This window comes from Poecilia formosa, unplaced genomic scaffold, assembly GCF_000485575.1.
Source record: "Poecilia formosa unplaced genomic scaffold, Poecilia_formosa-5.1.2 Scaffold230, whole genome shotgun sequence".
Lineage (NCBI taxonomy): Eukaryota > Metazoa > Chordata > Actinopteri > Cyprinodontiformes > Poeciliidae > Poecilia > Poecilia formosa.
In genome coordinates this window covers 869,778-885,496 of record NW_006800169.1, presented here as the reverse complement: position 1 = coordinate 885,496, position 15,719 = coordinate 869,778, and the positions used below count along the sequence as shown (strand labels likewise).

Below are 15,719 nucleotides of genomic sequence, written 5' to 3'. Positions count from 1 at the left end.
TACAATAAGGCACTATTATGGAAAGTTTACTACAGAGGAGCAAGGTTACTGTTTTAGATGCTGTAAGGTGCATAGTTGTATGTGTGTGTGTGTGTTTGTGTGTGTGTGTGTGTGTGTGTGTGTGTGTGATGTGGTGGGCGGTGGTCTGTACGTTTTGACAAACCATCCTGTTAAAGATATAATAGCAGCATAATCACCGCCCCAGGCCGTCATTCTTCAGGATAATGGCCTTCCTATTCATTGGGGACGCATTGCATCTCAGCCCCCACTTTTTTTTTTTTTTTTCATTTTCAAATATTTTAAATCTGAATCCTATTTCTTTGTGCACATGGTGTGTTTTATTGAAAATGTTTCATATCTTTTTCTGCTCTTACAGAGTTTTTTCAGGCGATTAACAGTCTGTGCTTCTGTTTGTTTGCTTTGACCTGCTGATATATATTTAAAAACATTTAGAAATATTTTCAGGCTTTGCTGCTTTAGATGTTTAATTATTTAAAAAAGTCAAAATTATCATGAAGCTGACCTGTAAAGCTGGATGTTATGGATGTTAAATTTCTTATTAGCTGTTACCTTGTTTAGTATTACTGAGAGTAAAAAAAAAGTATCTGTATTCTATAGAATAAGAATGTAGATGCTTTAGCTCTAAAAGGTAGAAAAAGAAACTGTCAATATTTCCAAATCCAGCATGTTTCACAAACAGACTGAGGTTGAAGCTCAAAAATATAAAACTGGGCAACTTTGCTGTTTTCTGTTTTCTTCCTGTTACTGAAGTTTTCATTTCTGCTTAAAAGTGACAGTAAACACAATTTCATCTCAGTTCTTCTTAAAAATTGAACTTTTAACCTGTGTGTGCTGATTTAATTCATGAGGAACCTTAGTGATGATGAAAATAAGTAACCTTCTTCCTCCCTTAGCAACAACTTCCCATCTAGCCAACTACTGATCAGGACATGTAGCTATGGATTATCATCTTCGAGATGTTAGCAGGTCATGACAGTCATGAGGCTGGCGTACAGCAACAGTCTTCAGTCAGAAGCTTCTTCAGATTTGTTGTAAAATTGACTGCTACCAGGGATCCCTTCTGGCCACAGCATCACCACACGCAGCGACTCTTTACACATACTTGGATGATACTTACATTTAATTTCCCCTTGAAAAGAAGTATTTTTGAATTGAAATGAACAATCTTAACATTTTAATTGAGTGACGGATCAATATTGAGATATAATATTGATTATAAAGTCACAAAGCAAGATATTAAAAGACAACTACGTTTTAAACTGATTCAGTTAGAATACAGCTGTGAGCGCCCCCATGTGGTGTAAATCTTCTGTACAAAACATCGCCACTACAGATCTCCAAGCAAAGCTTTTATTTGCAGTTACTTTACAACAACACTAGTTCAAGTCTACATTATTGGGAGAAGCAATAGAAACATCTATGCAGATGGTCCTGTCCTTCTCTCCTCCTCCATCAGAAATCTATTCATCACTTAAACCAGCAGGATGGACAGAATGGTGAGAGGACAGCATAAAAACGACAACAGAGTCCATACAGGGCGACACAACGGGGCTTGGCTTATTTATGCTATGAAATCTTATTCATAATTATGTTTTTGTTTTTTCTTTTGCTACTTTTCACTCCAGACCCATTGCACATGAACATCGTATTTGTTTATGTGTTTTTATTGATTCCCAGAAGTAAAGATGTGTATATCTTATGAATAACTTTCAGCAAATATCACATTAAAAGCTGGCAGCCAAAGTCCACCATCAGTTATACATCATGATAAGGAGCTTTACATTACCTTACAAGTAAACATTAATAGATAGACCTTTTATGTATATCATATTTAAAAAATAATGTGCTTTTTTTTTACATTTGAAGAAAGAATCTTGCAGCACACATGAACTGAAAGTGGAAGAAAGACATGAGAGCCCTAATTAAGTACTTACAGTCAGTGTGGCTTCAACACAATATGAGGGGGAGGAGAGTTTTTCCTTCTTTCTCTTTACACAGGATATCGCTGAAGTCAAGGCAAAAATCATGTTTGAGGTTTCCAGAGTGCGAGCTGCTTAGAATGGTATGCATGCTTATAATTGCATTTGCCCCAGCTCCCTCAGCCCTGGGCCAAGTGTAATTAAAAGCTCTTAAAATTTAGTCACTGAAATAATTTTCTCATTATCAGGCCAGCGTCTGCAGAAAGCAGCACATCACCGCCCATTTAACTGGGAGATGAGTCGCTTTGAACGGTGCTGCTGGGTTTAGATGTCATCACCGTGTTGGGCCGTAGAGGACTTGTGCTCAGGCACTTTACAGATAATTTTTGTCACTATTGATTTACTGTATCTTCCAAAGTGCTTTTACATAAGTAAAAGAATACTATGAATAATCATAGTATTCTTCTAAACATCGTCACAGAAACAGAGTGCATTCACCATCAGTTGTTTACATCCTTTTCAGAATTGTTCAGTATATTCACATTTCACATCAAAAGTCAGTGTGAAATGTGTTTCTTGTCACTTGGACTGTTGCCCCTTAGTGCATCATTCAGTATTATACAAGTTGTATTATTGTTGATATTTTTACAGAAGGAATTACTTTTGGACGGCAGGCTGCAGCAGAAGGTGCGAGGACATGAACATCTCACCAAAGGGGACAGTTTGGGATTTTGAAGAGAGGTTCTGCTGCGAGGTTAGAAGCAGTTAATATCTTACCTGTAGATTACCGAGTTTAAATTCCTTAAATGAGGTGACATTTGATGTGAGTTTGTGCAACATAGATAATCTGAATTTAGCAAAAATCCAGATTAGTTGGTACTGGAGGCTGAAGCTAACGGCTAGTCCGTCAGGAGGCGCGGTAAAAGCAGAGCTCTACAGTCTGAAGACAACTCTGATCACAAAAAGCATCACATAAGAATCCTTTGTCTTCTGTTGGAAAAGCTAAATATGTTGCAAATTGGAGACTGTGACATTTAATGGGATTTCTGTGTTTCTGTGTGAAATGTTCTGCAATAAAAAAAATCTAGAACAAAAGCTCTGGTTTATCAAAGTATTTAGGCTTCTTGTTAAAACGAGAAACTTTCTCATTACAATTCGTTGCAAAAGTTTTTTGTTATAACAAGACAAGTTTTATATCTTCCTAAAACAAGAATGTTATAAAAATGCGCTCCTCTGACAGTTTACACCTTGTTAGAAGTCATAAAGGAGCTCACTATGACTCTCCCTCTTCTCACTGTTTCTTCTAGAAAACATCTTAAAATCCTGAGGTGTTGCTGTTCTACTAATACATTATTTTTTCAACCATATTTTTGTTATAATAAGATGTAGATCTTATTATAATGAAATATTTACATGCTATATTTAAATGTTAAGTTAATTCCAAGTTCAGTTAAGTTCACTAAAGTTGAAGAAAAAAAAACACCTATGCAATTATTGTTCTGTTTTATTTAATTGTTTAATTACTTTAAAGGAATCATTTAAAATGCAACTATTCAATGAAACATAACAGAAAAAGAGTTTCTGCTCAGAGTGGCCATCTAAAACAAAAGAAAAACAGCTTCAAAAGCAAAAAATAATTGTATAATTAAGGGAAATCTATTTAATGGATTTTACAAGTTCTGTCTTGCCTTCCTGTTGGGTGGCTATTCTGCTTTACATCTTCTGTTCTCACTGTGAGTTTCACACACAACTTCCTCCCTCCACTTCCCATGTAAATAATCAATCAATAATCATTAATTAATTATGTTCATGGGATTATTATTATGGATAAATGACAGCTTAAAACATATGTGAGAATTGTTCAAAGGTTCATAAAGGACTGCTTTAAGATGTTTGAATAGCTGTTGGCTTCAGCTAATCTGGATTTGTACTAAAGAGAGCAAAGATGCAGAGAAAAGCCTCTTTCTGACTGGTATTTATTTCTGGTTTTCTTTTAAGTCTGACATGCAAGTTCTGATTTCGACTGATTCCAACTTTTTATCCTAAGAACTACTTTTAAACAAGTGGATCACAGTACATGTTGTGCGTTCATGCAGTTGAAGGCCAAAACAATTCTTAGTTTTCATATTTTTATTGAATAAAAAATATATATATCAAACACCGATCAGAGCTAGTCAAGGGAAAATTAGCCGATTCCCAACTCTGACCGACTGATTGGTGCATGTCTACTAGAGAGTTATCCTCTGCTAGAAGGTTATTAACTGCTTATGTCATCTTAACAAAAGCTCAGTTCTAAAAATCCCAAATGACCCGTTTTAAGTCTGATCTTCCTCGGTCCGAACCCTCCTGGCAGGCTTACCAGAGCTCTGCATGGGTGCTAGAAATCTATGACAGTCACACAGACATACAGCAGGATGTGTAGGTGTGGTGCAGGTGGAGCTTCTCGCCTTATACACAGAGCGTCAGAGCGTCTCGCCAGAGCGTCAGTTGGACAGCGTGTCCAGTCCCAACGAGGCGGCGTGCTGCTTGGCCCTCAGACGCAGGTTCTCGATGCTAGTGGTTTTGCTGTTGTGGCTGCTGAGTCCGCCTGCAGCTGAGGCCTGCAACAGCGGGCTGCTCCACACCTGCTGGGCGTGATGGGACAGAGACTGGTAGTAGGACTGGCAGGGCAGGGAGCCCAGCGGCGCAGGGGGCATGTTCACGTTCACTCCCAGGTAAGGGAGTGATGACGGGGCAGTGAGGTCAAAAGCTGCCGGGTAGGGCACCAGGTTGTTGGTGGCGGCCATGTGCTGGCGAAACTGCTCCTGCAGGCGAAACAGGCTGAGGGGGGAGGACGAGTAAGAGTGGCTCTGAGAGAGAGGACCTGCACCGGCCAGGCCGCCGGAGGACGAGGAGGGCGTTATGGACGGAGAGACCAGGGGGGAATCTGCACAGAGAAACAAGTTCTCATCAGTTTAACAGTCACTTCCTGCTGAACACTGGCTGTGTTTCTATTAAACACAGAACTGCGCAAATTGAAGTTACAAAAATAAATCTTCTTAATGAAAACACATTTATTTGGGAAAAAACCCACGTTTTTTGATTAAACAGATTTTGTGCTATGATGAGGTGGTTTTTCAGCCATATTGAAATACATGTATTTTGAAAAACTGCAATAGAAATTGTTTTTTGCATTACACAAGTCACATGATCAAGAGCTGGATGTTACTACTGGCGAAAACAACAAAGAAGACGTCAGAAAGTAGTAGGAGGATAATGGAGGCATGTTTTTTAATGATTTATTGCAGTAAAAAACTTATTCACGAGTGATTTTCATTGCGTTTCTTTAATTTACCTTCAGCTCCACGCAATTGTTAAATTGTGTTTTGTCGACATTTGAGGAATATCGACAAAGTTTCTCTCACATTTGTAATGAAAACGCAGCTACTGATTAACCTAACTAAAGAGAGCTCTAACAGCATCATGCAGCTCTTAAAAAGTTTTGTCATTAGAACTTGTTGAATCTACTACTTTTCTGTAAAATCACCGGCTACAATTACCCCAAAACGTAGCTGCTTCCTGGTATAAGAGACTTGTCGCTCCAACGCCTGAATAAGACGACCATCTATCTGATGGCTGAATTATAAATACATTTAATGTAACTGTTTACATCTGTCACTGCCATGATTTTTATTGACTTATCGCATGAACAAGCTTTTTTACGTGATTTTAATTTCGTTTCTTATTTATTGGAAACACCTTAATTGTGAAATTGTGTTTTTACAACATTAGCAGAATATAGAGAAAGATTTGTGCACCTTTGTAACGGAAACGTAAATAACATGGTTTCTCTCTGTAAAACTTACCCGGTTTGGGGCTGAGCCTTTTGCAACCTGGGGAGGGATCACCCGGGGTCTCACACTTCATCTCCTCTCTGACAGACTTAGTCTCGTCCTCCTTATCGGTGGCGTTGTCCTCTGTTGCCGAGTCGCTGCCCGAATGCTCTGCGGAGGTCACGTTCAGCTCCATGTCCAGAGGAACGTGGCGGACCAGAGGAAGGTCTGTTTCCAGGGAGGAGGAGGAGGGAGAGGAGGATGATGGTGGGACCTGGGTGTCAGGAAGGATGGTGGCAGGAGGAGGAGCTTCCTCCTTCTCGCTTCCTCCTTCCCCGGACACATCCTTCTGCTTCTGAAGCTGCTCCTTCTGCAGGCTGCGCTGCTTCTTCCGGAACTTTGCTCTGCGGTTTTTGAACCAAACCTGAAAGTTAAGACAGGACAAGATTTGACACAAGAACAACCCAGAGCATCCTCTTCATGAGACTGACTTAGAAAAACACAGTGTCTTCAGTCAGAGGCTTCTTCAAATTCACTGTAATACAGACCACTACAGGAGATCTTTCCTGCCCACACTATTTACAGCTAACACTATTTACAATAACTCTGAAGAATATTGAACTAATATGATTTACAACAAAATTTAATTTCTCTTTGGGATCAATGTGAAATGACAATAGAACTTAACAGAGATTATTCTATTTGACAAACATTTTCAATGTATGTGAAATTTATGACGGATATATTTTCTTCTTTTAATTTTCATAGATTTTTTTTCCATGTAAACCATCCTGAACAGATTTTATTTAGTTTTCTATCACAAAAATCCATCTTTGAGACAGTTGAATTTCAAGCCAGTATTCACCTAAAAATTCTTATTTAAAAAAAATCCACCACATAAACAAGCTCAGTAAGATCCCTCAAATTCTTAAATATTTACTATAAGTTCTAAACCTGGGGTGTCCAAGCTTTTTGTCTGCTGGGCCAAAATTGTCAAGTGAAAAGAACTTATATTTTTAATAAAAACTTATACTGTAGTACATTCCAACTTGATAATGTACTAAACAAATGAAGTAGCCATTCGTTTGTTTGGAAAGAGATGTGTAAACTATTGTAGAGCCAAAACTTAAGGGTTTTGCAGATTTTCCACATTAAGGAAAAGATTTGTCAGGTCCTGAAAAAATAGTAAAAATGTTGTCAGTTTGGAACGAGGCAGGATTTAGGTCATTCTGGATTAGAACTGGATAGATTTTGCCTTTGCAAAAAAAATGCAAAAAGTGTGCTTATGTAAAATAGAATACTTTGCATTTTAATAAGATCTCATATTTGTCTGTAATCTCTCTGAAGATAGAAACTTTTAAAAATAAAAAGTTTCTATCTTCATCAAGTATCTGTGCTGAATGTTGTAAACACTAAATTCCTGAGGTCATTTTTGCCTACCTGCACCCGGGCCTCCGGCAGGTTGGTGCACATGGCGAGGCGCTCCCTCATCACCACGTCCGGGTAGTGGGTCTTCTGGAACGTCTTCTCCAGAGCCTCCAGCTGCTGAGCGGTGAAAGCTGTGCGGCTCCGGCGCTGTTTGCGGTGCTGTGAGCCGTAGCGAGCCTCCAAGATGATGTCTTGAAACGTGCAGCCGTTGGAAGAAAAAACAAAAAAGGGGGCACGTTTTATTTCACTGTCCTCAGATGGCAGATGGTGTAGTTTGTCCAGAGGTTGGAGAAAGTTTGATTTCTTGTTGCAAAATAGCACAGGAACCATGAGCAAATTACACTATGAATGTGTTTTTTCTCATAGAATGAATTACATTTTTAAATCAGGAATTTCACACTGAGTTAGAGATGATAATGCATATTCTGGTATTGATCTGATACCAAGTAAATAGTACTGATAAACACTGACTTTTTAAATTTAAGTTTGACATATCAAACTTCTGACCTTTCATTTTTTTTCTTTTTTTTTGTTGATTTATTCTGTTAAAATCTGGGACATAATTTGAATAAAGTTTATAGCTACTTATATAACATGATATCATAAACAATATATAGATAAACAATATCAAAATCAAACAAATTTGTATGGATTTTTTTCTAAGCAATGTGCACAATAATTATAATTTAAATGAAACAAAACAAAAACTTTTTTGAGGTAGACTAGAGAAACTACAAAATAGAAATAAAATCAGGAGAGAATCTGAAACTAAAATATCAATCTTACCATGCTGGTATCAATCCAATACTGATATTGATATTTTGCAATGATATGTCTACTTCTTTATGTAATACTTTAATTACATATCTATTCAGTAACAGTAAGTTTGCATTTATGTCTTATGTCTATAGTATACTCTATAAAATTTTTATAGCCGTCAAGATGATTATTTATTTATTTATTTATTTATTTATTTATTTATTTATTTATTTTGGCCACATTTAAGACAACTGTGTTTAAACACTGACTGTCACACACTCTTTGTGTGAGGTGAATGTGTGGGTGGGTGTGTGTGAGTGAGTGTGTGAGCAAGCGCTCAATTACCAGCTAGTCTTTCGGCCAGTGTGAGCGCGTGCACGGAGGGCCGGTAGTCGGGCGCGTGCTGCGCCTGTTGAGCGGCCTGCTGGTGCAGGTTGTACATGGCGCTCAGGGAGTTCATGGCGTGCAGAGAGTAGCCGTTCACCCCGTAGTGCTGCATGATGAGAGGTCGGCACCTGCGGAGCGCAGCAGAGCAGAAGAGGAGAAGAGAGGGCGGCTGTGAGTTTTCCTGATGAGGCAAATGGCAGCAGAAAGAAGCTGCGCTTTGGACGCGCTGCGGTTGTTCCAGAGAGGAGGGGATCCCGGGCTTTAACTGTGCGAGCTTTTTATTATAGCTAAATGACAGCAAGGGCTCCGGGGGCCAACACATTTTATCGTGCGCACTCAGACTAAAATGTTATCCATTAACATCCAATTATCGCTCTGTTCAATTCATTAATTATACAAAAGACTTTTAATTGGGGTAATTATAGCTCGTTCCAGTAATGAACCGTGACGGATGCTTTATTCATGAACGTATTCAGCCGTTCTCCGAGAGGCCTAAATCCTCACTGAGAGCGGTACACTGACAGATCAAGGCAGTGATGAAATGTGTTGGGAAATAATAAAAGGTGATTGGTTCCGCGTCTCGGCTGTAGAACCCGCTAACCAAACCATTTCATATCAGACTGAGATCAGATGTCAGCTTTCTAAAATTTAACTAAAAATAACTCAATTTATTGGCCAATGTTATTCTTCAAATAAAATATTAATGAAGAGGCCACATGAAGAATATATTAATATTTCCCGGTGTGTGACAATTGTTTTTATTTATTTACTTTTTTTTGAAAGTTCAATCCAGCGTTTATTTGGTCTTGCAGCTTCAACCTTATTCGCAACTGCAAGTCGATAAGGTGAAAATCAAAAATATATAAACAGCTACTTTTATTAAAATTAGCCATTTCAAGTGGATTTTGTTTTTACTTGACATGCCACCAAACAAGTTCTAAATTATTCATTGATTTGTTGGTGAATTTAAACAAAAAATAGTCACGATTTCAACTTCTTAACTGGTGCTCGCGTTGAGAAAAATCTTCTGTGATACATTTGTTTAGATCTATCAGTTTGCAGTTAATTTGAGCAAATGTATTACAGAAGATTTTTCATCTGTTCTCAACACACTTAATGGTTTATTGTAACTGAGCTGAACATTAAATAAATGTTTTCTTTATCGGGACTGGAAATGATTTTATTGCGGAGTGAAAAAAAAAAATAAACTGAACATTAATAATAATAATAATAATTAAGTTAAGTTAAATCTAAAATGTAATATTGGACATTGGTTTTTCAGGAGTTTATTAAGTTTTAGTAGCTCTGTGCACGAGTGCGCGCCTGTGTGCGTGTGCACGTGTTGCCTGCAGTGCCCATTCCCAGCCTATTAAGTGGCTGCGGCGGCTGATGAATGTGATCAGAGGGCAGTGGGGAATAGTTTAATTCGCCGGGACAGAAGGTGCTTCGCTAAACATTTACTTTGCTCCCTGAAGTATTCCAGTTGAATGCCCGCACCCCCTCCTTGCCTCCGCCGTTCCCTCCCGCCGCTCTCTGGCGGCCTCTTATCCCACCGCCCTGGGGCAACGTTTTGGCTGAGATGTATGGCTTCTCCGCGGGTAAAAAAAAAAAAAAAAAAAATATGCATGTTGATCCCCATTTGGCTCCCCGTCTAATGGAAGTGCAAATAGGTTTCGACTGCGGGGCCCTCCATTTATCATCAACGCTGACGCGGACGGACGCGCGGCCGGGCCGACAGCGACCGATTGCTTGCTGCGCTTCAGAGCGCGCGTGCGTTCTTCGTGCAGGGTGATGGGCATGCACTTCCTCTCAGTTGCTTTTATCTTCTTATCTATTCAAACCCGCTTCTCGAAATGGAGCAATTATAACTGCGAAAAGATTCTGTTTTCACCTGCAAGGCCCACTCAAAGTTCACGTAAGAAAATCGTAATTAAGCTAAAAATAATTACTTTAACTGTTTTGGGGCCTTTAAACTGTCCCATAATCACTGACAGCTTCGCTCGTCCAAAACAAATTCTGCACAATAGCTGTCAGGGTCGTTATTGTCATTCATAACCCGCTCCGAGCTTCAGGCGCAGACTTGGGGCCTGCTCCCGGCTGGCTTCCTCAACGCTTCCATTATCAAACCGTCATTATGGAAATTTGCCTCGTACAGTGATACTCTTTGATCCGACCAAATTAGGAAAAATGTTATTTGCTATATCCTCTCTCTGGGGCACGAGGCGACCCGACGATCCGTTTGTGTGTTTTTTTTTTTTTGTTTTTTTTGCTACGTCATGCAGTGTAAACTGTCAGCGCGAGGGATTCCTATTTAATTTGAACAGTCCAGCTGGAATGGTTACGAGTACTGTTATTATGATGCTTTTTACTCAGAGCCAAAATTTCTATTTGAAATTGTTGTGATGTCAGTGTCAAACTAAAACAGTGTTTCTTTAACCTGTAGAGAGTTAAATATAACTTTACAGACTGGCCGGTAATCAGCACGCTGTAGACATGAAATACTCGATGCATGCCTGCAGAAATTTTGCATTGACTCTTAACCTTACTATAGAAAATATGGTCATAAATACTAGTTGACATTTTTAATTATTGACACCGTAGTTTTTGCTGTTAATTTTCAGGTCTAGGTCAGGGCAATGGCTCAGTTTCAATTTGTTCCTCCAAAATAAAAATGAAGAATAAATATTCTTTATTAGAATATGTCTCTTGACATATTTCAGAGTAGTCTCCCATTAAGCTGCAACTTAAGTGAGATCATACACCAATAAAAAATAAATAAATAAAATGTTTAATTTATTTATGAAACGCTAATTCAACAATATATGTGACTTAAAGGAAAAATTCAAGTTAAACAGGCTCAATTATAAAAATTTATATCGAATCATAGTCAAACAAATATACTCAAATTACAAAGGTATGTTGCAGGTTCAGTTATACGCAGCACAGTCCGATCATAATTAGCATGAAGAAACCACAGATTTAGTTCATGTTGGTAGTTGGTGAAAAATTTTCTAAAGACTCTGCATCTGTAGCCTAATATTAATTTCAGGGTTTTTTTTTTATCCATGCAATAACTTTCTTTAGTTTTTTTTTGTTTTTTGTTTTTTTTTTTTATGAAAACGACTTTAAGAAGAATCTGAGGCTACCTAGCAAAAGGTCAAATAGTAAACGACGATAATAATAAATACATAAATAAATAAATACGGTAAATAAATGAAACTTAGCTACCTTTAATTGAAACGGCTCCTTCTTTTCTGTCCCCTTCTCCTCGGACAGTCACTCCAGCTTCCAGAACTCGGTGTTTCTCCGGTTTCCGTTCTGTATTTACCACCTATATATCGTGTTCGGTTCCTACAACCGGGTCAGACTCCGTTCGGCTGCTTCACCTCAAGTCAAACCCGCTCGCGCGCGCTCCGCGGTACCCCTGTGATCTCTGGCTGCTGTGGGAAACCGCCATCTGCTGGTGCTCGAGACATCCCTGCGGAGGCATTTTTAAGGAGAGCAACACGGGGGTCGTCCAGGCTTTTGATTGGCTCTGCGTTCTGTCAGTTGCGTGAAGCTGACGTCCATGAGTTATGTTCAAACGTGATAAGTTTTGGCACATTATCTTTACTAAGATCCTCCTCCTCCACTTTAACTGTTATGTCATTTTTTATTCTAAGCTGATAAACAACTCTGAAAATGCTACCTTAATTTATTTGGCCGCTAAATCTGAATAAAACTGATTATTTATTTAAACTAAAATGTAAATAATTGGTGAATGGGTCAAAAAAAAAAATCTCAAGTTTACCCCGATAAGCTATTCCCATGAATATGAAGAGTCCTCCCTCTATTTCGGAGGAGAAAAACAAGCACCTTATAGTCTGTTTGCTTTTCGGCTTTTCCCTGCATGCCTCTGGAGGACAGAGACAGAGATGGCCCATAGATGCCAGGGCGCTGCCTTTACACTCTTTGCCGGGACTGGGAGGATTTTGGGATGGGGTAGGAAAGACAAGACGCCATCTCAGCCTTCAAAAAAAGGAAAAGAAAAACCCTGTCTTGAAATGACTGCGGGTAAGAGGATTAAGGCAATAATGCCCTTCTCTTCTTGAAGGGTTTTTTAGAGAGGATTTCTTCTCCCGGAGAAAAACCGTTTAGGTAGGGAATTAAGGGCAGCGCAGTAGCCTTTCAATGTAAAGCTTGCATATTTTGTTGAGAGCTTCCCTGAGAACGTGCATGGCCTATAGTTACTTTAATTTTTTTAGCAGCAGTAGGTGAAATGTTTATTTGAAAATATGTTAATATTTAAGCAAAGATGTCCATGAGATTTGTCTTTTCTTGTGTTACAATAAAACGGGGCTGAAATAGTGAATACATTATTTTTTAAAAAATTGAATAAAACATAATTTGGTTAGTAAGTTTAACAAGTTTTATTTATATTCTCTCATTTTTTTCAGTTTATCAAGTTTAAATTATAATTTTTTTAAATAAATATTGTTTTACCTAAATATTTAAATGGGGAGAATTTTAAACTTAATTTGTTTAAAATGTCTGGTATAAAGTAGAGTAAAATCTAAAATAAGAATTAATAGTCGTGTTTATAAATGATAACAAGTGTACAAAAACTTTCTACCGAGGTTTAATTTGAAATTATTTACAATTTGGTCTATGTGCGCTTCAAAGTGGGGGGGAGATCAGGAAAAAAAGAAAAAAAAACTCGTGCGCCTCTCTGGTTCTGTCGCTTCGGTATTGGGCTTCTATCACTCGGGTTTTCTCCGAGCTCTGAGAGAGAAAGAGGATTAACTTGTGAACCAATGGAAATAAGAACTTAAACGGGAGGTAAATCTGGCCACTGTCTCTTTGTGAGCACCGTCTCTAAAGCAATTAAAGCGAGAAAGAGTTTCTTCTCAGCGCCTCTCCACCTAAAGCTCCTTAGAGCGACCAGAGCTGTCCAGCGCATCTGATGGGCTTATGGGACGCCACTGCCCCCCCATCCCCCTCCTCCCCCACCGGCCCCCAACCCCACCAACCCCTTTCACTGCCTAACGCAATGTGGACACACAACACTTTTATAATAACAACAAAAAAAGTAATGCACAGAAATGCCCAAATTACAAATCAGCTAATGAACAGTGAAGGCCTCACAGGCAGACTATAATCAGTAAAAACAAGCAATGATTTGAGCTTTAATGCAAAAAAAAAAGTATATATGTATTTGTACTTATTTGCATGTGCCAATATGTAACAATCCCACTTGTTTAGAATATTTCTTACTATTGCATTCTGCACCTCCAATACCTAATTAATGCTGCTAATGACGCTTTCTGCTACTTCATTAATATATCAGGCGGCAGGCCACAGCCTCCACTGTACCATTCAAGGGTATTCCGGCATCTGTTCATCCCACAGCAATTAATCATTTTGATTTGTGCTTTAAAATGGACTTCTTGCAGGGAGGACCTTTTTGACAAGAATAACAAAGCAATTTTGCCAGCAGGCACCTCTCAGACACCTTATTAGCAGCACACCTCCACAGTAAGACCTGCTCCCCTTGTTCTTTTTTTCCTCTCAAATCCAGCCTATTATAGAAATGAATTTTTAAGACACAGCAGCAATGTTATGGTTTTATTGTCAGCAGCGTGCCTCTGAGTCCTCCTGAAATCCCTTTTTATTGGTGACAAGATCTCGGAATCTCGTCAGCAAATCCCTCCTCTAAAAGTTTTCAACCTGTCAGTTTCCTGGAAAAGCTGGATAATTCCACCCCCCCCCTCCTCTTTTTTTCCATCTCCCTTCATCCCCTTCTCTCTTTCTCTCTTCCCTCTTTTCTCCCTTGTCTCAATCCCTCTGTCTCGTTTCTTTTTCCTTGCCTTCCCTGTTCTCGGTCTTTTTCTCTCTCTGGCCCGGATCCCTCTGCACAAGGGCCCCCATTGTATAGTCTTAATCCAGAGGCAACACAGCTTTAGGGACATGCAGGGATAAAAGGCCCATCAAGCCCACAACTTTATGGGGGCAAATCTCTCCCTAATCCTTCGCTTTATCTAAACAAAAGCCCCTCTGCCCTAATCCACCTATATGCGTTTGAAAAAAAAGAGAGGAAAAAGCAACGAGAGTGGCACAGAAAGGAGAGGAGGAAAGAGAGAAAACAAGAGATTGTCAGAAGGGGAAAAAAATCTCACACTCTCGGATCAACCTGGAGAGATCATCATGGGAAGGTCAGGATTTTTTGGAAGAGAGAAGCTCCGCTGATGGGTGCTCACCTGCAGATGTTTGAAGTGTGCTGACCTCTGACTTGAAAGCAGATTTTAATCGAATTCTCTATTCATGAACACGTTGGCAGTCGTTGCATTGACATCATCCTGCAGGACACCTGATTCTGAGATCAAAACAGAGTTTCAAGTTATCGGTAATGGCTAGTTCAGTTCAAGTTTGACCCATCTAAATTTACTGTTTCGTGAGAAGAGAAAGAAAAGAAATATGTCATTTACTGTCCCACAGTGGGGAAAGTTAAGCATACATATTCAAACAAAGAAACAGACAAATTAGAATAGGAGACTGTACATTAAGGGCAAATTTATGTAAATAGGAAATAGGCACTGTTCCTGCTTGTTAAAGATGACCCTTTCACCAAAAGAAAAGTACAGGAAATGCCATTTTTCCTGTTGTCACAGTTCAAATAAAGGTTTGATTTATATGAAACATTGTTTTTAACAATCTCTTTACAGTGTGGTCAATATTTTTACATAGACAGGACATATTTTTGAATAGATAATGTTGAGATTGAGGTTGTATTTTATTACAGCTTTCACGCTGTTTTCATTGCTTCGACATGCGGATAAGAAACTTATTTCCAAGTTGTGGGGTCAAACCCTGGTCATCTGCATGGAACATTAATATTGTCCATATTTGTGGTGCCTGTTCTCCCACTGCCAGAAACATTTTTATCCCAGTGCTTGTGCTGTCCCCAGACAGAATGCCTCCCTGTGCAAAAACCGCTATCACCAAATCAAAAAATCACCTCTGCCAAAATGCATATTTATACCACATGCTAATATAGTGAAAATATTATTTGATATATGTTTAAATGGACGATGACAGGTTTTAGAGTGGTGCTGAAAAAGGTTTTTATCTATAGAACAAAACAACCCAAAACTTCCCTGAGAATTTGTCCAAGTGCAGAATTGTTAAAAACAAAATAATTAACCCTTCTGTTATGATTCAGATCAAATTGACCCGTTTTAAAGTTTAAATTTTTTTTTTAAATAGTTGGAAGTATTTTTTTTCATGAAACTTTTTCTATTTGTCTTAATAGGTGAACTCTACATATAAATTGAAAATGTATTCATTTTAGACATTTGTAATCCCCCCTGCGTCTATTTGTTACATCGATACTGTTTGGGTCAATTTGAACTGACAG

The 15,719-nt window shown here is 38.7% G+C and overlaps 1 protein-coding gene across 1 annotated transcript; it reads right to left on the bottom strand.

Moving 5' to 3' along the window:
- Nucleotides 1-1,349: 1,349 nt before the first annotated feature.
- On the bottom strand, nucleotides 1,350-11,904 carry dmbx1a (diencephalon/mesencephalon homeobox 1a). Its single transcript, XM_007568755.2, has 5 exons — nucleotides 11,555-11,904; nucleotides 8,285-8,454; nucleotides 7,193-7,371; nucleotides 5,786-6,176; nucleotides 1,350-4,866 (listed from the first exon to the last, which is right to left on the bottom strand). Exons 2-5 carry the CDS (start codon nucleotides 8,436-8,438, stop codon nucleotides 4,424-4,426), a joined length of 1,167 nt encoding a protein of 388 aa, XP_007568817.1. The 5' UTR covers nucleotides 8,439-8,454; nucleotides 11,555-11,904; the 3' UTR covers nucleotides 1,350-4,423.
- Between the last annotated feature and the right edge of the window lie 3,815 nt (nucleotides 11,905-15,719).